This window comes from Lissotriton helveticus, chromosome 11 (assembly GCF_964261635.1).
Source record: "Lissotriton helveticus chromosome 11, aLisHel1.1, whole genome shotgun sequence".
Lineage (NCBI taxonomy): Eukaryota > Metazoa > Chordata > Amphibia > Caudata > Salamandridae > Lissotriton > Lissotriton helveticus.
The window spans coordinates 783593105-783620824 of record NC_136072.1 but is presented as its reverse complement, the minus strand read 5'-3'; the positions used below and the strand labels follow the sequence as shown (position 1 = coordinate 783620824).

General features: G+C 46.1%; 1 protein-coding gene across 1 annotated transcript in view; it reads right to left on the bottom strand.

Annotated features, from left to right (window-relative positions):
• Positions 1 to 27720, bottom strand: part of C11H2orf42 (chromosome 11 C2orf42 homolog) — a 140669-nt gene that overhangs the window by 99613 nt on the left and 13336 nt on the right. Inside the window, exon 2 of the mRNA XM_078666721.1 lies at positions 15505 to 16349. Coding sequence (XP_078522847.1) covers positions 15505 to 16333 — 829 coding nt within the window. The 5' untranslated portion in view covers positions 16334 to 16349. The remainder of the gene's footprint in view (positions 1 to 15504; positions 16350 to 27720) is intronic.

The window sequence follows — 27720 nt, the reverse complement described above, 5'->3', positions numbered from 1 at the left end:
TCAATTGGCTCCTTTTCTGATGCCCTTATTTGTCTTATTCCTAAGGATGGCAAGGATTCCCAATATTGCAAAAATTATAGACCTATTTCTCTGGTCAACATAGACTAAGATTTTTTCGAAGGCTCTGGCATTGCGTTTGGAATCTCTCCTTCCTGAGCTGTTGGGGTCTGAACAATCCGGCTTTGTTAAAGGGAGGCTTATTACGGATAATACTTGTTTATTTTTCGACATTCTTTCAAAAGTATCTCATATCTCATCCTCTAGCTGCCATAGCTTTGGATGCAGAAACGGCATTCGATAGAGTTGAATGGCCTTACCTCTTTCGTACACTCGAATGGTTTGGCCCCAAAATTATTTCTTTAATATCCATTTTGTACTCCAACCCGAGAGCTGCTGTTACTGCGAATGGAAGCATTTCTTCTTATTTCAACCTTGAAGGGGAGTTCGACAGGGATGTCCTCTTCCCCCTTTCTTTTCAATATTGCTCTTGAGCCTTTCTTGCTCAGAATTCGACAAAACCCAAATATTCATGGTTTCACCTTTCAAGACTTTGACATCAAAATGGCGGCTTATGCAGATGATGCTCTGTTATTTTTCTCAAATCCCCAGTCTTCCCTACCCGCTTTCTTAGGTGAGGTGGCATCCTTTGCGTCAGTCTCTGGCTACAAATTATATAAGGAAAAGTGTGAAATTTTACCCTTGACGAAGTATACTTTTCGTGCCGACTTTTTTGCCTCAGGATTCTCTTGGAGTTCACAATCTATTAAATACTTAGGTCTACATTTCACCTCTACAGGCCCAGGTAGGATATCCCGTTGTATGGAAAAGTGTATTGATAGGTTATCCTCTTTGACAACAAGATACCACCCCTTGTATTTATCTTGGTGGGCCGCTTAGATACTATTAAAATGATGCTTTCCCCTATAGCTTTATACACAATTTCTAACATTCCATTACCGATTCCCCTTAAATATTTTTAAAAAATTAATTCTATTTTATCTGCCTTCCTATGGGGAATAAGAAATCACGAATGTCCATTCGTTAATTAATTCGGCCTAAATCAGAGGGAAGGGTAAACTTTCCTGACATTCCCCTTTATCACAAATCTTTTTTACTTGCCCAATCCTCTCATTGGCTATCCGATCCCATCTGCATCTCGTCCTCTTTGGGTGAAGCTTGAACAATCTTTCATTTCCTCTTTTACCTTTCGCGAATACTTATCTTTCATGCGCAAACCACACTTTACTTTTAATCCTATCCTTAAATACTCTTCAAAACTTATTCCTGCTCCTTCTTCCACATCTTTTTTTGACTTACCTATATGGCACAATAAACATATTTTAATAAATAATAAACCTTTCTTCTGGAAATCTTGGCATCGCCGGGGATTACTCTGGGTCCATCAATTATATCGTCAAAGTTCACTTTTGTCCTTTAAACAGGTGTGTGATTTAGATTTTCCCTCCTCCTGTCGCATAAAATACTCCCTTTTAACATGTGCTATTCAATCTGCTCTCATCCATTACACAGCGCCCTCTGTTGTTGCTCCTCTCGAGCTTGCTTCTTCGGATACCTTGCGTACTTTGTTGCTTCGTGGTCCTAAAGCTTCTACTACTTATACATTTTTTCACTCTTCTCCTATTTCGCGAAACAAAACTAAAACAGAACTCGCTTGGGAAAAAGATCTGTACGTTTTCTGGAATGTATATTTTTGGAATAGAATATGGCTCAAGCTTCGGAAGTCCTCTAGAGCTGCAAACACGAATCAAACCCTCTTTTTATTTACAACAGACTTCTTTTTACTCCCTCTGTCCTTCACTCATATTGTTCAGACACCTCACATGCATGCTGGTCTTGCTTGCTCATCGCCACAGGCAGATTTATCTCATATGTTGTTTACATGCCCATTTGTTCAAGTTTTTGGGGAAAGAGTTTGGTGACAACTTAATCTGATTTTTCATTCCAATCCTTTTTTGCATATCTTTCTGGGTAGTTTATCTCCTATTTGGGAACACCATCCCACGAATACACGAATCATTGATTTATTGATAGCAGTAGCTTTCCAACAAATTACCACAAATTAGAAGGACTTTACCAAAATTTCATATCAAGCATGGTGGTATGCTGTTTGTTACAATCATAGACTAGATCCCACATTTGTTTACCCACAACATTTAACACCCAAACGGTTAGTGCTGTGGGAACCAGTTCTATCATTTATTGACTCTAGTGCTAGGCGCCTTTCCTCTTTTACTCCCTTACAACAAGTAGTAGCTAAACCTCCTTGACTTCCTTCTCCTATTATTGAATTCTGTTTACATTTCTTATGTATTATAATGTTTTTACCAATTTTGTAACATTTGCTCTCATTTTTTCTTACGTTTCATGATAGAACCGTTTCTACTATTTCAGCTTTGAACAGGCTACATTTTTCTTATTAGTATGATTTCCAATTCAACTGTTGTATTATACAGTATGCATTTGCTTATTGTTTTTCTTATTTTTATGCTATTGCTTGTCATTATATCACTTTACCTTAATAAAATCTCTTTTGAACTATAAAACACATTCTAGATACAGCATGCTCAAAGAGAAAGCGCATGCACTGCCTTGGCGAGACCTAAAAAGTGGAGTGTTACAAAAAAATATATACTACTTGGTCATTACATTACTAACCATCCCAGTTGCTGGACAAGAACACTGGTTGCCTGGAAGCTCAAGAACAAGCATTTGCAATGCAATAGGTCTCGCATTACTGAAAGTTTGAGCTAGTGGCATTGCTTTATTACTTGCAACACCAATAGCTCAAACTTTCAGTAATGAGAGTCCTATTGCATATGCTTGTTCAATTTTTCGGCTGGCAGGACGTTCAAAGATATCTTCAAATTCTATTTGACCTTTGACATTTTATACAAGTAGTCAAGCGTCCGACGACAAGGTACTTTTTTTAAAATTCTGTAGTAGACAGTATTTTATTAATTTGAACCCTGAATGGATATGTATCAGATACAATTGTATTGGATTGTCTCAGTTTCATTTGATGCAGCCACATTACATGTAAGCCTTTCGGCACCACAAGGTGACAGACCGCGCGAGAATGAAGCATTTTCTTTTTTCACAAACAAATGCCTCCTGGCTGTGAAGGCGGTTTGCTATTTAATCTATCAGTCATGTTTTTTTTCCTGACACTCTTATCAGCGTGTTTGCACGCGTGATTAAGCACTGGTTCAGTTTCAGTCACTTTATTTTTCTCCCGCTCGAATCACCTTCGTGACTTGAACAAACGAGCCGGTTAATTATAAATGTAATTATTTCTTCCAGAGAAGTCGCTTAGGAATGCAGTGACCTGCAACTGTTGGATGAACGGCAAAGAAGAAAGACGTTAACAAAATACAACAAGTCGTGGCCGTGGAATGTCCGAGTTCATGTTTTGAAGGGGAGAGAGGGAAAGTGAAAGTGCGCCATGCACGCGCTGTGTTGACGCGGGGACAGGAGACGTGCACGCGTACAGAGTGCACATCTCCTGTCCACGCGTGCACATCTCTTGTCTCCCTTCGGCAGGGAAACCGGCGACTATAGGGCTCGCCAAGGCAAAGCAACGCATGTGCTGCGTTCGCTAGGCGAGACCTAAAAAGCCTTGCATGATTGTCTATTATAATACAAGGACTTGCACAAGGTAAAAATTGCGCTTTAACTAGAACGCCTATGTAGAAGTACTTTTTAAGGTTTTACTAATGGACGTTGTGGAGTGTTCTCCATGGGTCACAGGCTGCCACCCCAGGCCTCACAGGTGGCAACATCAGTACTCTGGGTGGCTCTGCTTTATTTTCTCACGGTTTCCTTAATACCAAAATATAATAAACTTAACTGGGCCAGGACCTATGGAAGCTGCGGAGGTAAGTAAAAATGGTTTGAATTGGAGACAAAAGGGCAACCGTCACCACAATCCCCTGTCAATCCGATGAGAGCGCCAACTACCTAAAATCACGACAGAGGTCGGTCTGCCACTGGGGTGTGGGGGCTGCTCAGTCACCCAGTTCTGGAGCACAGGGAAGGAGAAAGGCGCGATGACCCGGCCTAGATTCTAGTTCGCTGCCTGGAGGTCCGTAAGGCTGCAAGCCCTCCTGGGCGCATAAATCGACCTGCTGGCCAGGACCATGGGAGGGACCAGGGGAACATCGTTTACGACGCGGTTTTTACACCGCAGTGCCTTTACCCCGCAGCTATTACTACGCAAGTCGTTACTACGACTTGCGCTGGATGGCGCTGTGGGATAAGGAATCTTGCAATTTTATATTCCAACACCTTCCCTACTGTTACGGGGACTGGTGTTGGAATATAAAATTATAAGATTCCTAAATCCACGCCCTCCAACGCAAGTCGTTGTAAGACTTGCGTGGTAAAGGCATGCGTTGTTACAACATGCTTTGTAACAACGTACATCCGAGGGAGCAGAGGCTGCGGCACCCGATCCCTTAGCCGTGAAGACATGAAGCAGCGGGACTGCCACCGCAAGGAGAACTCTCACCCGGCGGGGTTGAGGCATGCAGCTTGATCTGGATGACTGTGCCGGAGAGACCCCAGCAGACCCTTTGTGTGAGTGGGGCCTGGGGTGGCAGTGAGAGGAGGCTGCATGCTGGAACTCAGGAGGGGCGTAAATAATTGAAAATTGGCCCACCCGGCCTCAAGCCCCTCCTCCCCCCGTTGCGGACGAGCACACCGCCAGCCTGGTGCTGGGCACATACACCGGGAGAGCAAGCAGGGGGCACCTGGATAGAACAGCACTGAATACCGGTCAGATTACCCTCACTCAGTAAAGAGGAGCATACCTGGCAGTTTGTTTGAAATTCTGAGTATGGCAGCATACTTGCCCACCTGAGGGTGCATTAGACTCCCAGACGTGGGGCGCACGTATCACGTTCCCTAGAGCCACGACCCATTGCTGGTGACACCAGAACCTACCGAGCAGCCCCCGACTCACTCTGCACACACACATACCAATCCATGCGGAGTCACCTCAGGAAGGCGGGGGTGAAAATAAAGCATAGAGGGCATGACCCTATAACCACCCGATCTAGGGGAGTTGTACAGGAGGAGTGTGAGCCCACACTCACTCCTGCAGAGGGGAGAGATCTCCCGTAGAGCTATACCATCACATCTATAGTAACACTGCCGTGAGTGCAGCGAGGGGCACGTGCTCGGTGAGGGCCTAGAGCTGGTAGAACCACAAGCAAAGGAGCTGAGCGTGTTGGAGGGTGTCAAGCGGAGAGAATGCAGAGAGGCAGCGTTGGATACTTTGGAAATAACAGACAAGCAGCAGCGATTACCCCATCTCCCCTCCTTCCCCCATCAATATTGCACCTCTACCCTTACATGATGACCAGCAGAAAGGCTACAAAAGGGTCCCATCAGACAAAGATTGATAAGTTTGCACAAGCAAGAGGCCCAAATCCATGAAGATGTCTCAAGACTAACCGGCTCCTGACATCTCGCAGGCACCAGATGAAGCCTCTGCGTCTTTACGCAACATCATGGCAGCCATACAGGGAGCCTGTACCGCACTGGAACTTTGTATAGACAGACCATGTTATTACCGAAGTTTCCCTGCTGTGTGCAGACCTATGCAACTTAGGGTTTTGCGTTCAGGAAGTGGAAGAATCAACGTCCACCTTACTACAAGATACAAAAGGTCTCAAAACACAGGTGAAGGATTTGGAGGCCTCCAACAGATTCTTCGTGGAGCGGCTGAAAGACTATGAGGGTAAATCCCAACACAACAATGTCCACATTTTGGTGGTCCCAGAAAGCGCCAAGGAGCCAGCTGCTGACCGCTTTGTGAAGGAACTCATCCTTAAAACACCTCCAACCCTGTGGACTCTCCAAGTTTTTCTCCGTGGAGGGAGCACATGGAGTGCTGGGGGAAGGGGAGGGGGGAAAAATACATAAATAAATAGCCCTCACCCTGGAGCTCCTCTGCACTCTCCACTTGCCCGGCTTTTTCACTTCAGAGATCATGATTCAATTCTCCAGACTGCCCGAACCGCCAGTCCTTTATGACAACGTGAGAATAACCTTTTTCCAGATTTTATACTGAAGGTCAAGAGACAAAAACATAACTTTCTAGAAGTCAAAAAGGCACTGCGAGACCAGAGACAGCAAGAAATGCCCCAGCGTGAGGGTCAGACTTTCAATTACTGGCTTTGTTGGCGCTACACATTACATTGGATATGGAGATGGGTGGTGGGCCGAGGGAACATCCTACAACCTCTTAAGTACACCATGTTGGGTTGGGACAACACGCACTCTGCAGAGTTGGCGGGGCGGGCACTTCTACGTCCGTCAGGCAGGGATGCGGGGTGGGGGTGGTTAAATCTTTTTCTGTTTTTCTTTTTCCTAGGTTGTAACTGTGTATCATTGTTACTGACACTTAAGTTTAGGGCCACTGGATTGCACCCCCAGCTACGGTTGGTAGGGCCACTGCAGGAACGAAACCGTATAAGAGAATCCCATGACAGGGCCAGGAGAGAGGAAGGGAAAATATCCCATATAGATTTATGAAAGCAGGAACAGATATAAAGATCCCGGAGCTGCGTATTCTAGCCTGGAATGTTGGGGGACAAAATTAAAAGGGGGAATAGTGTCACAATACATCAAACGGCACTCTCCAGATGTCGTTCTATTACAAGAGACATTTTCTGGGTATTGCATGCAAGGCGCTTGACCGTTGGGGTTACAAAATGACGGCGCACACAGACTATACCTCCAGTTAAGGCGCAACGGGTATCCTTCTTTAAAAAAACGTCCACATTTCAATTAAAAAGACTTGGACAGACAAGCAGGGTAGATATGCTGTCTTGACGGGCCTGTGTGTGGGGGGAGCTGACCAACATCATATTGGTCTACGTACCCCCGGGTTTGCACAACGCTATCCTCCCAGACATAGGTGCGCTCATGCTCCAGGCACCGGAGGGTGAGTTCTTAATAGGAGGAGTTTTCAATATGACACTGAACGACACTATGGACAGACCTCCCTTGAGGCAACCCCCCACCCCCTCTTAAAACCCAACTGATAGACTTTCTAACTGCACTGGGGATGGTGGAGGTCTGGAAAATCCTCAATCCATTTTTAGAACATTTCAGTTTTCACTCTGGGGTCCATGGTAGCCTGTCCCGAATGGACCTTTTCATTTTATGGACCTCTTCCCTAATGAAGTTCCGTGATGTGACGCACATAGCGAGAGAGATATTGAAGCCCCCCCCCCCAACAAACAACCCACTATTTTAATGAAAAATGATGCGACGAAAGTGGAGTCACCAGATGGAGAGCGCCTGAGAGACCCACAAGCTATTCGCAGACGCTTTCGCAGCCTATTATTCAAAATTATACTCATCCAACGTATTGACCGCGGAAGAGGACTCCCTAACCTTCCTAGCAGACAGACCCCTCCCGACCCTTTCTCCGGATGAGGTATTATTCTTAGACAGCGACCTCACAGAAGAGGAAGTGAAGCAAGCCGTCCGAGCACTACAACCGGGCAAAGCTACGGGCCCAATGGTATGCCCATATAACTATACAAACTCACGGAACCCATCATCGGGCCCTAGCTTTTGAAAATGTTTGAAGAATGTAGAAAAGTGGGCACACTTCCAGAGGAACAGAGGCTTGCATCAGTGGTTGTAATTTATAAGGACTGTAGACCACCGGAACAATGCGCTTCCTACAGGCCCATCTCCTTACAGAATGCAACTGAAGATACTAGCTAAACTCCTTGCCCTCCGTTTGACCTCACAAATTACTAATATAAAATTGGTCCATCTGATAAATCAGGGTTTATCCCTGGCCGCAATAAGACGCTAAATCTATGAAGACTCCAAGAAGTCTTGGGTCGGTCACACAAAATCAAAGAGGACGCAGTGATCATGTCACTCTACGCCCGCATGGCCTTGGATACCGTGGAATGGCCTTAACTTTTTGCTGTTCTCTGCCATATGGGCTTTGGCCCGATGTCTTTATCCTGGCTGCAACTACTATACTCACAGCCCGTAGCGCGAGTGGTGGTGGTTGTTGTAGGAAAGTGGGTTTCTTTTGCAGTAACCCCCCACTTTTTGCCAGACTACTATGCACTTTCACTTGATGTGCCCTGGGTCCTTGCCAATCAGGTTCCCAGAGCCTGTGTTCTTTCCACAAAACGAACCCAATAGGCCTCTCTGGCCACAGGTCAGCCCCTGGTAAATGGTACCACTGGTACCCAGGGCACTGTGACCAGGGAAGACCTCTAAGGACTGCAGCACTTACTGTGCCACCGTTAGAGGACCTGTACCTTTACACACACTGCTTTTGCAGGCTGCGTGTTTTGGTGCAGAACAAAGTTAAGAGTCTACATGGCACATATCCCTATGTGCCATGCCTACAACCCACTGCCCTGGCATACATCAGTCACCCCTCTAGGTGGGTGCCCTATGCCAGTGGTGAGGGTACAGGTGCATGAGCCCTGTACCCCTACAGTACCCAGGTCCATTCCTGGGCACTGTAAGTGCAGTGGTGCCATTAAGAGTATATGGTGCTGGGAGTTTGTCATTATGAACTCCACAGCACCATAATGGCTGTACTGAAGAATGGGAAGTTAGGTACTGTTGGAAATGGGATCCCCGGCTGGCCAGGGCTTTCGCCAAAGTCAGTCAGAGACCACCACTGCCAAGTCAGGGCAAGGGAGTTACACGCCAAGATAACCCCTGCTCACCCTCTAGGTAACGTGGCGCGAGCAGCAAGGCTAAACTTGGAGGCGATGTAAGTTAAGTATTTGCGCACGCACCCCAGCAACAACACCCAGGGCCCACCACAAAGGAAACTCCACACAAGGTTATATAAAAAATAGCCTTTGTATTATAATAAACATACATTAGATAAGACACACATCTTGTTACACTGTGCAGGAGGCACGGGCAAAATTTACAAGGGATATTGTACAGGACAGGGCCACCTGGACCACTGTCAGGGGTACGCACTTTTAGAAATAGCACTTAAGAATGTAAAATCACTGTAGCACACAATATAAAAAGAGAGCATACAACCAGTAACTACTGGTAACCAGGACCTCACTAGCACCACCTGCACTAGGAGAAAAACAACCACCTAAGTATCACAATACCTGTAGGGGTGTAAGAACAGAACACATGATGCAATGCATAACATTCATTCAGAGGTGTAAGGAAGGAAAACACATGATGCATCAACAATACATTCAGAGGTGTAGAAAATGAACAATTGCGCCAAACCCACATAAGTCACCACCTGTGACTGTCCCTAGGCCAATTGGCCTCTCTAGGGCTAGGACGCCCTGTGTCCCAAAGTCAGGGGGCCTAAACGTGGCAGTTGCCCACAAAGTGCTGGGCAACTGGTGCAGATAAAGTTAGGGCAACGTTGGAGCCTCGTGGGCTCAAGAACCACCTGTGAGCCCTGCAGGCTCTACTCTCCAGAACAACTGTGCCCCTGAGCCTCTCTAGGCTCGCAAAACAATTATGCTGGCACTATAGAGCTTCAGCGCTCTAAAACAATGAAAATGCCCCAGAGCCTCTCAGGGCTCTACATTAATGAACTGGCACTCGAGCCTCTCTCAGGGCTCTATAGCAAATGTGGGCGATGAGCTTCTCGAGCCTCCTCTGGGCTCGCTAAACTACTGTGGGCGTGGAGCCTCTCGGGGCTCAAAAACAGGAATGCCCTGAGCCTCTCAGGCTCGTAGATACAAATCGCCCCCAGGAGCCTCGGGGCTCCAAACAAGAATGCGGCTTTCTGGGCCAGTGGGGCCCCTCACGGGGGACTTTCGAACACGTGGGGCCTTCGTTTGGACATCAAACGGTTGGCACCACCCAATCAGCAGATGCCGGGTGGGCACCGGCTGGGCTCTCAAAGCGCTAACAGCGCTAACAACGAAGGCAAGGCGCTCCCAAGCGCCACAGGACAAGATACAGCGCTCACAGCGCTAGGAGCCAAATAAAGCGCTCTCAAGCGCTAGCCAAGGGATTCCAGCGCTCCCCAGCGCTGAAGGGCAGAGAGCAGCGCTCTCAGTTCTGTATGCACAGCACAAGCTCCAGCAGGGGCTGGAGGCAGGCAGGGGGGCAAGGCTGGGCCCAGAGCCAGCACACTGGGTCTCCAGGCAGGGAGACAGTCCAAGTGGCGGTCCTCCTGGCCCCAGCAGCAGCAACAGCCCCCTCTGGCAGGATCAGAAAAGAGAACAACATCTGTGGGGACACAGCCCCATTTTTATACTAGAGAATCCTTTGTTTGGAGGTGCAGGGTGGGGGGGGGGGGGGGGGGGGGGGGGGACCAGTTGCAGCTGGTCTTGGAGTACCCTTGATGGCCCAACCACCCCTTTCATTCACTGGGGAGGCTAGGGTCGTTAGACACACCACAGGGGGGCGGAGCCAGCATTGTGTGGGGGAAAACCCAGCCCATCCAGGACACAGGTACACTCCTCCCACACATCACTCATGCTAATCTCACACTCACCACCGGGCAGACCCATCCAGACTTCCTGGAGCCTGGCATGCCAGCCAGCTCCAGCCAATCATGCTCCAGCACCCTCACGGCACACGTACAGCCATGTCTAGGAATGGCACTTCCCCACTAGACACATACAAGCCGCACATACCATTTCGCAGCATTCACTCTCACGAGTTCACACATACCAAACTCGAGCCTGCACTCCCCACGCATCAGAACTACCAGGGACACACACATTCCCCATGCATTCCTATGGGAGGGCAGGCCAGCCATACTACACGCACGCACTTTCACTCTGGGACACAGGGAAAAGTGCGCAGAGACCCAAAAATCACTAACACAGGGTCACAAATAAAAGCAAAAAAGTTTAGGGGTGAACCTGCCCTAAGGGCCAAGTCCAACAGGTACCAAACTTCACAGCACATTAAACCCATACTGATGCCACTGTGGGATTTAATCTAAAATGCACGACTGAGGGCAACTTAGAGACGCCCCCTGAAACTCTGCCAACTCCTACTGATCTGACTGGGTGGCTGCCACCACCAGACATGTTTCTGGACCCTGGGTCGAGAGCTTGCTTCTCTTGGGGGCCTGAAACAATGCACAACCTGGGACGAGGTGCCAAGCCGCCTCCCCCAGGATGGGCAGGGTTCACGAAGGAGAAGCTTCAAAGGCATCCCGCCTTTGTGAGCCTCTCCAGACCACTTGCTGTACTCAGCAACTGGTCCCCACTGGTTCTACCCCCCCACTTTGGGCAGGAGAACCAGCTGGAAAAACAAGTTAGGAAGAGAGGTGTGCCCACCTCTGCCAACTCCATCCATAAGGTGGGGGAGGGGAGGTGAAGCACAACCTAGAGTCCCCGCCATCTTGAGGATGGCGGGGACCCAGCCAACCAGGGACAGGCTCGTGCCCCCACCCACTGGAGAGTGGCAGAATAGGGGGTGTACCCACCCCAGGGAAGGGACCCATTGGTCCCGCCCCTTTACCTACCTGTTACACCCCTAAATTTAGTGTTTAGGAGCACCCTGAACCTTCCTTCCTCAGATCCGGCAACCACAAGAAAAGAAGGAGAAGAAGGACGAAAAGTCGCGCAGAAGCTAACAAGAGGACGACGCCCACCGACTTGGCCCCAGCCCGGTCTCCCCTCAAACCTGCTCCTGCGAAACCCCGGCGTGTCCAGCGGCAGACAACCTCAAAAACCCCAGATAACTTGCCTGCATTCACTTCCCAAGCTATTTCTCCTGTGAACACCGGACGTGTTTAACGGCAGCTTCTGGTGCCAGCCAGAAACCGCAAATCCAGCCCACTCTGCATCCGCTGAGCCCGGCCTGTGTTTGAGTGAACAAACACCACGAGGAGGTCCCCCCAGCGATCCTGACCCGAGATCCGGCGACCCCTGACCTGGCTCAAGCCTCCAAACGCCTGCAGACTCAATCCAGAGGACCCCCCTTACCGCGACCAGAGCGGGTAAGAAAATCCGACGTCCAAAGGCACCCCTGCACCCTACGCCCTTGTATGCCCAGCCCAGCGGTGCCTAACCATCCCTCTACATCCCAACTTACCCCTTAAAATGGTGGTCACTCCTGGAAGATCCTCGTCCCCAAGCCTGCAGTGTTTCTTTGTTCCGGAGAATCTCCACTGAAATCAACAGGGCGCCCAACCTCAAAACAGCACCCGGCACCCTAGTGCCGCTGACGGTGCCCCTTTTTGTGCTAACCTGTTGCCCAACTTGCCCTGAGCTTAACCCTAGGAGCTTTGCTCCCACAACCCTGAGGCCTGCTCGCCAGCTGCCACCAACCGGAGTCACCCTATCCCCATAGGGAAACATTGGGCCTCAACACTCTGCACCCGGTGGCCCTAGTGCCGCTGAGCGTGCAACAACAGTGAATCACTGACCCTGGGAGACCCCCAAGTCTAACCCCAGAACCCTAATTCAAAAGACAGATTACTTGCCTTGAAACCGATAACTCATTTTTCCTCATAGGATAACATAGAAACTTTTTGGGAGAAAAAGTGTCAAAGTGTCGACTTTTGAAAACTACAAATATTCCTTAAAAGACAGCCGAATAACAAAAACGCATTTTCTCAACTGTTTTCAGGAAATGTCCCAGTGCTGAATCTAGGATCCAGCACAGAGTTAGAAAAAGTATTGATAACATAACTTACCTGCTAAGTGAATTTCCTTCGATAGGATAACATTGGTGATTCTACGTGAAAAAGTTTCTAAGTGTCAACTTTTGAAATGCAATAATATTCTTTAAAAATCGTACCTTTAACCAAAACGCATTTACTCGCCTGTTTTCAGAAAATGTCCCAGGGCTGAATCTAGGATCCAGTCCTGTGGTAGTAAAAGTAATCTGAAAAGTAATTAACTGCATTTTACTTCAAAAGCCCATTCAATTAAATGTACTATACCAGCAATGTGTTGCAAACTGCTTACTTAAAACTGTAACCAAAACCAGTACAAGTTGCACTGCAATTTTGAACTCTGTTCATACAATTAATTTACTACTGAAGAGTATTTTTATGCTTACCTGAACCCGGCTTGCTTGGTTCTAGTAATAAAACAGTATATTTTTTTATACAAAACAATTGGCCTAGAGTTCAATTCTTGAGTGTGTGGATTCATTTGCTGACTGAATGTGTACATTAAATGCTTTACACGGTCCTCTGATACTGCCTTACTGCTCGACCAAGCTACCACTTTAGAGAGTAAGGTTCTATCTAACTTTAACCTCTGCCAAACCTCTGAAGTCTATTGGACTCTATACACAATGTACCTCACTTTGGTGCAGTGTATATAGAGCCAGTTTCTTACACTCCCCTGGCACGGTCAACCAGCTCCGAAAACGCTGGGATACAGACAGATTTAGAAGATTTTCAGAACGAAGACTGGGAAGAAGCCCTGGCTTCACTGAGAGAAGTCGCTGTGCGACTAAGCCTTCGATTAATGAAACAAAAATTCTTCAGAGTGTACGTCTCCTGCACTACACAGGTAAATATGGGCAGACAGAGGGACGGGATGTATCCAAGATAACGTGTCTAAGCAAATGTGGTCAAGTAGGATTTTTTTTCCATATATTGCGGGAATGCTCAAATGTCCAAACCTACTGGAGTGCGGTCCTAGCATGCATGAATGAAGTCACAGGTATAACAACGAGGCTATTGGCCAAGATATGCCTCCTTAACACCTGGGAGGTCACAGATCTACTGCGGGCAGACCAAACCTGGATTACAATGGGCATGATGGAAGCTAAAAGTAATATTGCACAGATGTGGGTGAGCGGGGGGGGGGGGCGGGGGATGTCATATTTACTATTTTTTGTCTCAAGGCAAGGCTGCACCAAAGTTGCTTGGCGGCCTTCCTTTAAGGGAGAGAGAGGAAAAAATGTGTTGTATCAACCTAGATATTGTGCATTTTTCCCTTCCCATGCGCTGGTACACTTAGCAGCCATGCGCTGATGGACACACCCATGCACCATAATACACGGATGTAGGCGTTCCCTGAAGGATAGGCTTCTTTACTGGAAGGAGTCTTCCAGTACAAAAACTATGCTTTTCCTACTTTGCATAATGCATCGCAGTAAAGTTGGAAAAACAAGGAGAAATAAAAACATTTCTCCTCTTTGCACCAGCATCGTGGAGGCACAAGTTCCTGTCTACCAATGTCTGTACATAAGGATTTGTGTCAAAACCCATGACAATCAGTTCTGCTTAGGAAAAAAAAACAATCTGCCATAAAAAGCATACACTAATTAAAAACTGCAAAGGCTGACCGTAAAGTTTGACCTATGCAACTTTCATTACGGGCAGTAAGTATAAGCAATCACTAAATGAAGCATGAAACAACATGAAGGCTTCAACATAAAATCAACATTAAAATGGTGCAAGAGACCAGATTTGACTTACCTCTTCTGCATCAAATGTATGATGTTACTTCATAGAAGAGTTGAATTAGTATGTTACCTCTAAAGTGATATATAGTGGTAAATCGAGTTTTCGGTAGGATTAAGATGAACACTTGTAAAACCAAGCTCATTGTAAGAGATGTACCATTTTCCAATCACCACAGAGTAACCAACCAATTATCTAAAGAGGGTGTCAGCTGAAAACCTTGCCATGGTGCACTAGGGAGGACCAAGACAGACCAGTGGCATAAGTGCATGCTGACTCCAAGACTATATATACAAGCTCCTCTCACTACGGGGATCTGGTGATTGCTTTGGTTTTTGGAGTCCGGGCCCTGCACCTGGGGGCTGTTTGACACTTCCCCACACAGAAAAGCAGACGGTCAAGTTACTTCCTAAGGACTCTTTCCTCTTCAAGTGCCAAGGCCTAGGAGCATAGGCTGCACTTCAGTACTCAAAATTGTAAGTTAAAGACTGCTTTGATCTACATTTACCACAATGCACTTAGGGAGAACTGGGAAATTCTGAAAACCTCAACGCTATATCTAAAGTGAAAGGTAGATATTTAGCAGCACATAATCGGCTGCAGCAATAAAAGCCTTAAGGAGGTAAAATGACAGGATGTTGCTGGAATAGAAAAGCTAGAACGGTTAAGGACAAGCAGGCAAGTTATTCTGCTTCCTGTATAGGTGTACCAGGTCAACACTTTTGTACCTGTGTTGTCTGCTTTAGCTGTCCCACTCCTCTGTGACCACCCATCGTCTAATTTCAACACAATGTCCTATTTGGAATGTTAGATACAAGTCTCTACTGCTGTGGTTTCTAGCGCTAAGCTTACAGTTAGGAAAATAGCACTGGTGTCTTGCTCAAGTAGATAGAAGGTTCAAATTGAATTTACAACTTCAATAATGCTCAGGACTAATGGTTAAAGCAAGCGCCTGCCTACTTTAAGATAGTATGTTAATCTTAAAAGGAGACTAATCTGACCCAGAAGGCCGTAAACAAACATCCACACCAACCCCCGAGTTCCACCTTTCAATTTGGAGAATACATTTACAACCAACATTGCAGACAGACACACACAAACACACTTACCATTGTTTTCGAAGCGAAGGAAGGTTGAGAACTCCTGAGAGAGTGCCTCGTCACTGGCAAAAGCACTAATGCATGCATAGAAATGAATGCATCTGTCGGTAGCCTCCTCAACATTGGGAGTCGCCTTGCCTGATGATTTTGGCCCTAGCTGACAGGTGCATAGGAACCGGTGCTCTGGTACAAACTGGCTTCGTGGCTTCCTTACAAATGAAACATGCAGGTACCCAAGGCTGTGTTTAGGGCTGATCTTGCATTTTACTACCATGATGGACTTGGTGATCCTCTGGACAAGTGGTCCTGTGGGCTCCGTGGCCAGCTGCCAGATAACAGATTTGGTTTCTGCAGGGACCTGCATGGCATTCAGGACAGAGCTCTTCAATGTGAGGGGTGTCGCTTCCCTCTGACAATTCAGGGCCAGTTTGATGTGCTGGCAGTTTGTATCCTCTATGCCTTGGTTAGCAACCTTCATGCATGCAGCTGCATAGCAGTGACTGGACTGGAGCTGGGTTATAAACATACCATCAGCAGTCTCTATGGCAGTCTCTGTGATGCCCAGTTCCACAAAACATCGATAGTCGGGCCCCTTATCTTTTAGTCGGACAGAAAACACCTGCATTTCTGATCCTGTAATGACCCGCACAGCGTCCATGTTGGGAGCCTTCTGGACACCACAGCGGAAAACAGCCCCGCAGGACTTGTTCTTACAACTGAGGCCACGGGTGCCATTAAAGGTACCGCATTGTGGACACTTACGGATTCCCCGCAGAGTGGCTTTCCCCAGATCTGACAGAAATGCAGCTGCCTTGGCTTTTTCTGCAGAAGCATCCATCTTGTGTCTTCTGTCCCTGTAGAGAGAAACAATTATTTGTAGATCTGCCAAATAAGACATAGAATATAACAGAACTACTAGTCAGTTCCAGCTTGAGTTTGCACCCTTATCCCTTGATTACTTACATGACAAAGCATGTCCCCCAAAATATAATAAAACAATTAAAATTCATTCCACATTATGAAAAGTAACTGAAAATTCACCACCACCACTTGTTGCATTGCTGGTTCTGGTGAGCAATGTGTCCAGCCCACGAGCAGGGGACTAGAAGCTTGGATTCAAGAGTATGAAAATTGATGTATGCCAACAATGTATGTGTGGCCAGCTCTTACAACAGACCAACACAATAATAAGAATTTGCATTTAAGCTGTGTTGTAAGTGTACAGATACAGCATGGGTGGGTGGGGTAAACCAGTATGCTCGGGTCGTTTGCAGATCACCCTCTGAACTATCAGTCCCAGCCTGACAATTCAGTCAGTTCAATAAAATTACTAAAAAATTAGTTCAAAGACAATAACATGGTTCAAGTGTGACTCGTTTTAAGGTTCTGTGTACTGTTGTAGAAATCCTACTCTCTTTCCAGAATCCCTGTAGAGCCATAAAGCCCCAGGAATCAACAGTCCTTATAAACGTGACCATCTTGGTGTGTAGTCTCCAGTCCTTTAAGTCTGCTTAGGAACTCGAGAACTTATTTCATAGTTAACGCAAAAAAAAAGCTAGCAAAATACTGGCATATCCTAAACCCCTCTTACCTGATCCAATCAATGAAAGAACTGGCAAGACATTTTCAGAAGTACATAGAACATCAGGCTCAAAAAGGAGTGTGAAAAAATGTTTTGGGGAGGGCACAGTTCCCAGAGTATGCAAAATGTATATGTCTCGATATCTGAGCAATATATGACACGATGGACCTTAACATTCTGTTGAAGGGAATGCAAACATCAATAGAAATTTCAATTACAGTCTTTGAGAGCATCCATTTGTTCCTCTATACCTGAAGCCATGACAAAAAGTAACCAATCTAGTCTTACAGGATGGGGTTTATGCAGGATGCCTCAGAGTTTGACCACTGCTACTCCACATCTGAAATAACTGTCACTACCACATATTGCACTTCACCTTTTCCCTTAACCCCCAAAAAAATAAAAAACTTGGTTGCTAAGAATTTGTGCTCGAATGCGCAAGCACTGCATGACACTACTACAACCTCACTGCAATATTGCCGAGGACAAGGCCTACAGAATTGAATATGCCAACTCATCAACAAACAAGCATTGAAAATGCAATAGGTCTCGCAATAGAAGAGTTTAACTTTTTTCGTTTTGCAAATGGATGAGTGGCGTTGCGTGGATGAGTGGCGTTGCGTGGATGAGTGGCGTGTGAGAGTGGCGTTGCGTGTGAGAGTGGCGTTGCGTGTGAGAGTGGCGTTGCGTGGGTGAGTGGGGTTGGAATGCAATAGGTTTCGCATTAGAAAAGTTGTAGTTATTGGTCTTGTAAATGACAATTTATTTATTTTTTCGTTGTTAAAATTGCTAAATTGATGGCTTTGTCATTTACAATGCCAATAGTTATAACTTTTGCGAATGTGACACCTATAGCATTTGGAATGCAACATGTTTTGTATTTATGTGACTTATATGGCAGCTCTGGTCGTTAAAAATTGCTAAATTGATGGCTTTGTCATTTACAATGCCAATAGTTATAACTTTTGCGAATGTGACACCTATAGCATTTGGAATGCAACATGTTTTGTATTTATGTGACTTATATGGCAGCTCTGGTCGTTATGCTACATCTCTAGATAGTTTTATCTTTCGCAAATGTGACACCTATTGTAACACAATATGTGTTGTGAGTGAGGGTGAGGGGTTGAGGGAGGGTGAGGGGTTGAGGGTGGGTGAGGGGTTGAGGGTGGGTGAGGGTGAGGGGTTGAGGGTGAGTGAGGGTGAGGGTGAGTGAGGGTGAGGGTGGGTGAGGGTGAGTGAGGGTGAGTGAGGGTGAGTGAGGGTGAGTGAGGGTGAGTGAGGGTGAGGGGTTGAGGGTGAGTTAGGGTGAGGGGTTGAGGGTGAGGGTGAGTGAGGGTGAGTGAGGGTGAGTGTGGGTGAGGGTTTGAGGGTGAGTGAGGGTGAGTGAGGGTGAGTGAGGGTGAGTGAGGGTGAGTGAGGGTGAGTGAGGGTGAGTGAGGGTGAGTGAGGGTGAGTGAGGGTGAGTGAGGGTGAGTGAGGGTGAGTGAGGGTGAGTGAGGGTGAGTGAGGGTGAGTGAGGGTGAGTGAGGGTGAGTGAGGGTGAGTGAGGGTGAGTGAGGGTGAGTGTTATTAATTGTACATATGGGAACTATTTGGGGGAAGTGCAGACGCCAACCTGCAGCAACCCAGCTCGGGTCACAAAGAAATATGCCAGGCTAAGAGAACATATTACAGTAAGCAAGCGGATACTTGCGCCCAATATGGAATGGCAGCTGTCAGTGAACGTGTAGTGTTGTTAGTGCCCATTATTAGTGTGTTATCACTGCGGTAGACACAGCTGTGCGGTTACAGTAGCACGCCACTCCTAGTTAGTGCTGTGATGGTACTGTTCACTGTTTATGTATTAATGGCAGCTGTTAGAGTGTTGGCAGTGTCCACTGTTGACCCCTGAGATAGAACGTAGAGCAGATAGGTAGGAGGCAGCAGGGCCAAGTGAGGTAGGTAAAAGTAGCTGCTGGCAGCATTACTTCCCTGGCTGTCCTGCTCTATGAATCGATCTACACTGGATCCCAGACTTGAAGCGCAAACTGGAGAGCTGCGGGGGGGCAGGCACCTCCTGGATTAGCAGTTGGAGCAGGACATTATATTTGGAAACGGGTGTGGAGCGACAGAAAGTGGGGGGGATGGGAGAGAAAACAGCCAGAGGAAAAAATTTGAAAAAGGCCTATGGAAACGCAGTGAAATGAAAGGGGGAAGCCACCTAGGAAGAGCCTGGGTAAGCGGAGTAGGAAAGCCCGTATTTTGCTTTGCGGTTTATTTTCGTATTATGTTTCGCTCTGGATTGTATATCTGTTGACAGCTTAATGTCCTTTTGGGCGTGTAATCAGTGTAATCAGTTATTTCCTGCAGCGCAGCATTTTGTTCTTTATGTAAGGGAGTGAGTTTTTTTTTCACAAAATGGGTGTAGTGGCACAATTACGAACAATCTTACTCTTAAATAACAAGCCGTGAGGGGCGGTAGGTGTTTGGGGAAGATATACGGGAGAGTAACTTAACTGCAAGCAGCGCCGTGTGCCAGTGAGTCGCTGTAAAGCCTTGAATACATAAACACCAAGACTAACCTTCCAAACACTTTTAGTTTGCTAAAACTGAATTTATTTTCACATAAAAAAGGAATTTTTGTTCTAAATAGGAACATAAAGCAGGTAATAATTTGCTAAAGCTATATTTTGCATATTTACAATACCATCACACATTTACATGGACGCACGGGAACACACACTTAGGGTGCCTGTTGATTTTAGAAACTATAGCAACTTTTGTTTTGCAGGAATGTGGGATATGCACCTGGGGGAGGGGAAAGGAGCCGAGAAAAGCTAACACTGCTCACTGCATTTGTATTAATGCAGCGCATTATTTCCGGATCGTGGCGCTGAAGCAGATTAACGACGGAATTACTAGGATTTGCCCAAATGCATCCATGTGACACTGCCTTCTAGTCTCAGCAACGCACAAGCATTGTGGGACATGTAGTTTCAGGTTTTACATTAATCAGGACCTACAAGTCAGGCCGGTCTAGAATATAAATTACAGTTTGAAACAAAATATAGTTAAGGCGGGCTGAGGCGGTTATATACGACGCGGGTCATCTGTCTGTGACTGGATGAACTACGATGCTTAAATCCGCCCAGCTTTCTCTCGTTATTCAGTTACCCCCAATAGTGAAGTCGGCTCAATAACTACTAAGTGGAGCCCTGCAACGTGCTATTGTTATTTTGTACTTTTAACTGTGCAATGGCACCATCACCATGCTTTAAGAACAGGAGATTGCCTAGCGAGATGTATATGGCCTTATTTGTAATGGTAAAACCTGAAACTACTAGTCCCAGACTGCAAAGCGTCCTCTCCTAAAACATTAGAATCATTTTAAAGGTGGAAAACAAAACTGCATGGTCCAGTATGCACATTAGTTCCCCGGACTCATCACAGCTTTCCCCACCATGCATACAAGAAGCTAGGGCAAGATCTTTAATCCCAAAATCTTTTTTATTAAAACAAGCTCAAGTTGAATACATACTTTTCATTGTTAATCATGCATGCAATACAGTTGTCAATTTGTGTAACATTTGTTGGATGTCAAGTACATTCATCGACCCCCAAGAGCGACCCTAGGGTCGGCTACAAGAGTTTATGGCCAGAGCGGCAACTTTAGATGTATATGAAACAGGCAAGATCGATTATACATCCATACATTTAATACACACTTTTAGGCACCTCAACTCCCTCTGTATTTGCGCCACTGAGACCAGACCTTCTCCCACTTCTACTTGACGATTTCTGACTATTTAGGACAGTAAAGATTATGGGTGTGGTGCTGTTAAACAATCAAACAGAAAAAGGACTGGATCAGCTAAATCAATAATTGCTCAAGTTTACCATATTGAGGGCCAATATGTTCTGACTCATCCAAGTGAATGTTGATGAGGAATCATAATACGCCCACAATGCAAAAGTAAATGACAAGCTGCGAACAAAGCATCCGAAAGCAGCCTAAAGGGGAGAAAGGAGGGGTGAGTGTAAGCCGAGGTCACACGGCGGGCAGGGGAGGGGGCGGAGCGGGGAGAGCGAGAGCGGCATGTGGGTGTGAAGAAGCCGGCTGGGCAGGGGAGGGGGCGGAGCGGAGCGGGGAGAGCGAGAGCGGCATGTGGGTGTGAAGAAGCCGGGCCTTTGAAGTGAAGCTAAGCTTCACTTCAAAGGTGTCGGAGGAATGCGGGCGGCTGTGCACGCGCTTTTAAGCTCAATGCACATGCGCATTGAGCTTAAAAGTCACGGGCACTGCAAGGAATCGCCACGATTCCTTGCTTCGTAGTTAAACGTTGTTTGAGCCGCAATAGGCTCGCAAGCTCGATGCGCATGCGCATCGACAGGCGAGACCTAAAAACACCACCATAAACCAGGCCCCCCGCCCAGAAAAAGGTAAATAAACTATTCAATAAAAAGCAACAAAGCAGTTCGCAAATATTTAATATATGTATCAACAGGCTTTTCTGACATAGAAGACAAATTCATTATTCTACGGCAGCCGTTTGCAAATTCAGATTCACAAATGGCAACATGTGCTTTACAAATATACATTTCTTGAATTAAAGCTGGTCTTTTACCAAATCGAGGTTTTTGTGACCTCAACAGCAACCAAAGAAATACAATGAGATAGGGATATTTTATTGAAGGGAAGGAAGAGAGAAGACATGTCTGAAAGAAAGGCACATCTATTGCACAAAAAACAGAACGTGGCTCATCTATGGACATTATGATGAGGAAGGTCAGCTTAATTTAAGGTCCTTGACAGGAGATGTGAACTAGGGCTCCAGACAAACTTTGTGCCTCAACAGCTTATTGCTTCCAGTCAAAAACACCAACACACATTTGTAAGCGCTACACATTAGAGCACAAGTAAATAAAATAACTAATTTGTTCTCCATAAAATTATTTATCGTTTATTAGTGCAAACAGAAATCTGCAGTCCCCTTTGTTTAATTAATTTACAGTCGACTCAGATGAATTAGTCTAACGCAGTCACATTGCCTTTTTGCTCCGATTTTCTCCTCAAAACCCCATCCACATATTCATCATTCACTTTCTAACGCGTTGCCTCCTGTCTATACTCTCTCAACACTCCCCATCACTCACCTACTCTTTAGATTTCCATTGTTATCATACATTTTTTTTAAATTTTACTTTTATTTCTGCTCTAATAAAATGGAAGACTATGGTGAGGGTGCAAGTACTAATTAATTTGGGGCAAAAGCTTTTTGGGGGTGGTTTAGGGGTCCCTCTGGGACTCCTCCCACTTCCCTTGCTAGGGTGGACAGGGTATCCATGCCCCCTTATATCCTTTTTTTCAAACTAATTTTTCAGGACACGGGATTACACCCCCCCCCCCCTCCGCAAAGTCCTGTAATGACCACCACCATGTTCAAGCTGCAGTCAGCCCTTCAGAGCGCTCTCTCCTGAAGGACCTTCACTACTGCAGGAGCAAGATGGTCCAAGGGGGGAAAAAGCCTATTAGGTCAATATTAATGCTCTATTTGCTTACGTTGTGATCGCGGAACTCTCGCAAGAGTCCCACGAGCCCAACTGCCTAGGTATACAAATACTTTTGAACCTTAACTAACAAGACCACTGAATAGATTTATAGCAAATCACAAAAAAGTAGACTTTCTGGGCCAATATCTACCACCTTGCTATATTTGGTTCAATTCCATCCAGTCAGTTTGGTTGTCGCACTATTCAAAAATCCTTATGGAAATTGCATGTGCATTTTGCCCCCCCCCACCACCACTTTCTCGGCCCCCACCTGATAGGTTATCCCGAAACTATCCATGAAGAAATTATGCAAAATTAGCCGTTTTTGGAAAGTCAATCAACCCGCCCCCCCAATCACTTAATAGGCCCCGTGGATCAAAAACAATTATTTAGGGCTCCCCCCCATTTTCCCTAAATTACACGTGTACTGCGTATGGCCCACCCAGAGGTATTTTTTTTTTACTTCGGGAATTTGCAGCAAAATGTTTACAAAAAAAAATGTTATGGCACCAGGTGGGGTCCTTCTGGAACCCCACCACCAGGCCTAGGGGGTCAGTGTATCTTAACCCTGCCCCTTATGCCTTTTTCCCCCAATAATGGGATCCACATTTAATCCTGCTAGCATGTCCATTAGAAAAATCATTAATAGGGGTTGGCATATAACTAGGGAATGTGATTGTCCCCTGTTCGCCACCAAAAAGGAAAAAAGCATACAGGATATATAGAGAGAAGACAAAAATAGAGACCATTGCACAGGCTTGGGGACTACCACCTATCATAGGCCATTTCGATGCGGGAACTGTGCGGTATGGAAATCCGCAAATTACACTAAGGTGACTAAAGTAGCAGGAACAAGAATACAATTGAGGGGACACTAACTGAATCAGTAAAAATGTGGTGGGCTTACCTATATGCCCTTGTGAATTGATGTGCGTAGGACAAACACAGAAGGAAAACAAAGAACTTGCCAGCAATGAAGACACATCCGATGCAAAACTGAACATGCAACACTGGTCAAACATTACAGCTAGGCTCAACAAACGCAAGATATGCTACAGTGGTACTTTGTGGAGACTGGCTACAAGAGGTAGGAACCTAGGAGATCCATTGGTGACCCATGAGTGCAGATAGATGAACCTCCTGAAAAGCACAGAAAAAGGACTGAATGGCATATGTGAACTAAGGGGGATGGCAGCCACTCTGCAATAGGAATTGTTATATGTGGATTAATTCCCACCAATAATCAGTGTCCTCACTGATACATGAATAGATCGTTACTGTAGTAGATTGAACTATTAGAATTTGTCTTCCAGGAATGGTTGTCACTGTTGCTTGAATAATATTCTTACATGTGCCCATTTGGAAGTTTAGACAGATACTTGGGTAGATTATACTATCATAACTCCCCTTTTTCATTCGCATCGCGTATGGGGCTTCAAAACATGCTCAGAATGGAGGTGCTGTCAGAAAAAGTTCCCTGCATCATATCTCAGTGTTATGATCAAACTCGTTAAACGCAACCCTGGGTGTGAATAGCAACATGATCCTATGAGGTATTCACAATGTTATTCATTATATATGAGATGGCCAACAGGGTTAATGGTCTAGTGCACAGAGAGGACTGTGGAAGATAAAATGTAACATATAGGTCAAGCCGCAATGGAGTCTGACCTATTCCGTGTTCCCTACGATGGGTGTGTAGATGGACAACTAATATTGGCTATAGAATTATTAGGTAATAGTGTGACCCCACCCTAAGGGGTGCTCCCGTTTGGGGTATTCATTATAGCTCAGTCAGTATGTAACGTAAAGGTAAGCCGCAATGGCGATTGGCTTATTTTGTGATCCCCCACAATGGGTGTTTGCTTGATATTCATTATAGCTCAAACAGTACGCAACATAGTTCAGAGTTACTGGGGCGTTGGCCAGTTACAAATTCCCCAGCAATGGGCTGATGCATTTTTTGGATCCCCACCCACCAGAGGTTTGGCTTACTAGCGGGTATCAACCCACAGTAATTTGGTAGAATTGGGATATGACACATTAGATGGGTAATGACAATGAGACGGTGCTATGTAGATATGAAATGCAAAAACAGCACATACACGTTTAGATTCTGAATTTGTTTCATTGATTTGTTTTAGTGTGGATCATATGACACCCCTGCATGTGAAAAACGTGTACTGCTTGGAGGTGGAGTTGTGGTTTATTAAGTATTCCTTCACTAAAACAGATATGTCTGAAGCATATCGTAAATTGGCCTCCTTATATTCTCACCTACATAGGTAAAGTGTCAGATGGCATTTCTTGTCCTGAGGAGACCCATGCACATCGATTATAGGGTCAAAATGTCGCCAATTTTAGAAGGGATTGTCTGCCATTCACTTGTAGACAGGAATCACTGAATACAATGCAGACAGTTTTTTGTATTCTCTTTTTTTTTTAATTCTTTTTATTTGCAAAGTAACATTAACAGGGTACGATCAGCACTTTTCATGTAGTAGAGTCATTCACAGCACCAGCAAAGTACATCAGCAGTAACTTTTAGAACGTGTATTGAGTAGACTTGGAAGAGCAAACTGTCACACCATATCTGCCACCCCATTTCGATGGGCCTGCGGAGGCTCACAGATGCCACCGCCCCCCCCCCTTTCGAGGGCAACCCCGCACTATATATACAGTTTTCTCTTGCAGCATGCACCAATCCATGTCTCTTTGCCAGTCGGCCAGTTTCGGCAGGGCGGGTACACCCCAGAGACGGGCAATGTTCCTTTTCGCCACCATCTGCCCCAGCGCTACCCAGAGTCTCCCTTTCGCTGGCAAGTCCGTGGGCTCCCAAATGTTCAGAAGGCATCTCTTCGCTTCTAGGCGTATGTCCACCTCCCACACCTCCTGCATACAGTGCAGAACACGTCTCCAGTACCTCTGTACTAAGGGGCAATCCCAAAGTATATGAAAAAAGGAGCCAGTCTCGCCGCAGCCTCGCCTACAGAGCCCCTCCCCCCCACCTCCCATCGTCTGTAATCTGGTGCAGGAGATGTAGACTCTGTGCAGTATTTTGAGGTGTATGAGCCTAAGCCTGGCCGAAATCGCCACCTCCCATGGGGACGCTAGCGCCGCCAACCATTCTTCATCGTCAATTTCAAGCCCATCGGCCACCCACTTCTCTTTAAGGGATTGGAGTGGGTCAGGGGGGTTGTTTATTAGCTTTTTGTATGTCAGGGAGATGGCGTGTTCCGGTATGTGGCCGTCAAGCAGCCTATCCTCAAGTGAGGAGGCCTGAGGGGGTTTTGTGTCCGGTGGTATGTTGGATTGGAGGGAGTGCCTGATCTGCATGTATCTGAAAAATTCAGTGTGTGCCAAATCGTACGTCTCTTGCAGGTAGGTGAAGGACCCGATTCCCTTGGGGCCCCACAAGTCTTTTATTTGCGAGATGCCGATAAGGTCCCAGCTTCGGAACCCCTTCGTGCGTCCCAGATTGCCCAGCTTCTCGGATGCCCACAGGGGAGTAGCCATGGTCAGGGTATTGGCCCATCCAAGCTTTCTCTGTGCCGCATGCCAGACTTGTACCGAGTGTTTTGTCGGCCCCGTCAGCTGGTATTTCCCGGGTCTAGAATAGAGTGCTGCTTCATAGTTCCCCCAGGGAGTAGCCACTTGTCCATTCCGTAGCCTGGGTCGTTACCGTCGCTATATGTCCCCTGGTTGATAGCTGACAGGTGGGCGGCCCAGTAGTACTTACGGATATCTGGAAGGGCTATCCCCCCGTCGTACCAGCCCAGCGTGAGTTTGCGGAGCGCTATTCTGGGCGCACTCGACCAGAGGAGAGCACGCTGTGCCGCCTCAACTGCCACGAAGTAGGAGTTTGGCACAAGATCCGGGTAGTTCTGTAGGGCGTAGAGAAATCTGGGCAGGGCCATCATTTTGAAGAGGGCCGCCCGGCCCAGTAGGGAGAGCGGAAGCCTCTGCCAAGTGCTGGAGTCACGTTGGAGCCGTTTCAAGGGCGGCAGCAGATTCCTGTCATACAGGACAGCCTTGCCTGTGGAGACAAAAACTCCCAGGTATTTAAATCCATCTTCTGCTACAGCGAGTGGGCAGTTGCTGGGGAGGCTGTGTTTTTTGTATTTTCAAACTCTGCAGACAACCCACTTGTATATTTGCATCACTGTAAAAGTAGCACATTATCACACTTTTGACCACTACGACATCTGCAGTTTTTTTTCCACGTATATGCTGAACTGTACCCATTTTGGAGAATAAATGGAGGAGAATAGGAACATAAATAAAAGAGAGAATCATTAATCGCGGGGAAAAATACAAATAAAATAAAAAGTCCCACAGAACCTTTAAGTCTGTAAATGGCAGTGCGCTACCACCTCATGCTTTAACCTGAATACCCTCACAGGTGACAAATAGCACTTAGCACTCAACAAATCTACTGATTGATAGTAATTTTTTTAATGTTTTTATAGATGAACTGAGAAACATTCCTGCCCCTTCCCTGTAAGCAATGCTGTTAGTGAACTAAGAGGCAAGTCAAAGGTCATGTGTACCAATATAAGTGAGCTAGATTCTTATTATGCATGGAGCAAACGTTTAGTCTATTAAATCAAACTAAATAGGTTTTTGGTACAGCAGGAATGTTGAACTCACATACTGGAATGTGCTCTCCTATGTGATATTGAAGAAAAGGGTGGCTCTGCAAAATAAAACATTTGCCAAGGATGACATAATGAGACGAGTTTATGGGTCAAGTACATTACAGTTAGCTCAAGTAGATTATTCAAGTTACAAGGCCTGCCGGTCTAGTAACATTTATATGATTTTTCAAGGCTTGAGGATATTTGTCCATCTTCAGCAGAGAGTAACACTTTATTTCAAGCGTGCTCGCCATGCTTCTTAGTCTTTTCTGGTCTCTGTACAACTCACTGAGCACAGGTGCATCTGAAAAGACTTGAGCAGTATTTCAAGCACTTCTTACTGTATGTGTAACTCTTTATTGATGAAGGACAACTATTCTGAAACATGAGCTTATGACTGCAGATACTGAGCACTGGCTACATCAACCATGTTGAAAACAAAAGATTGTTTAATAGAAGTTTATCATGCACTGCATT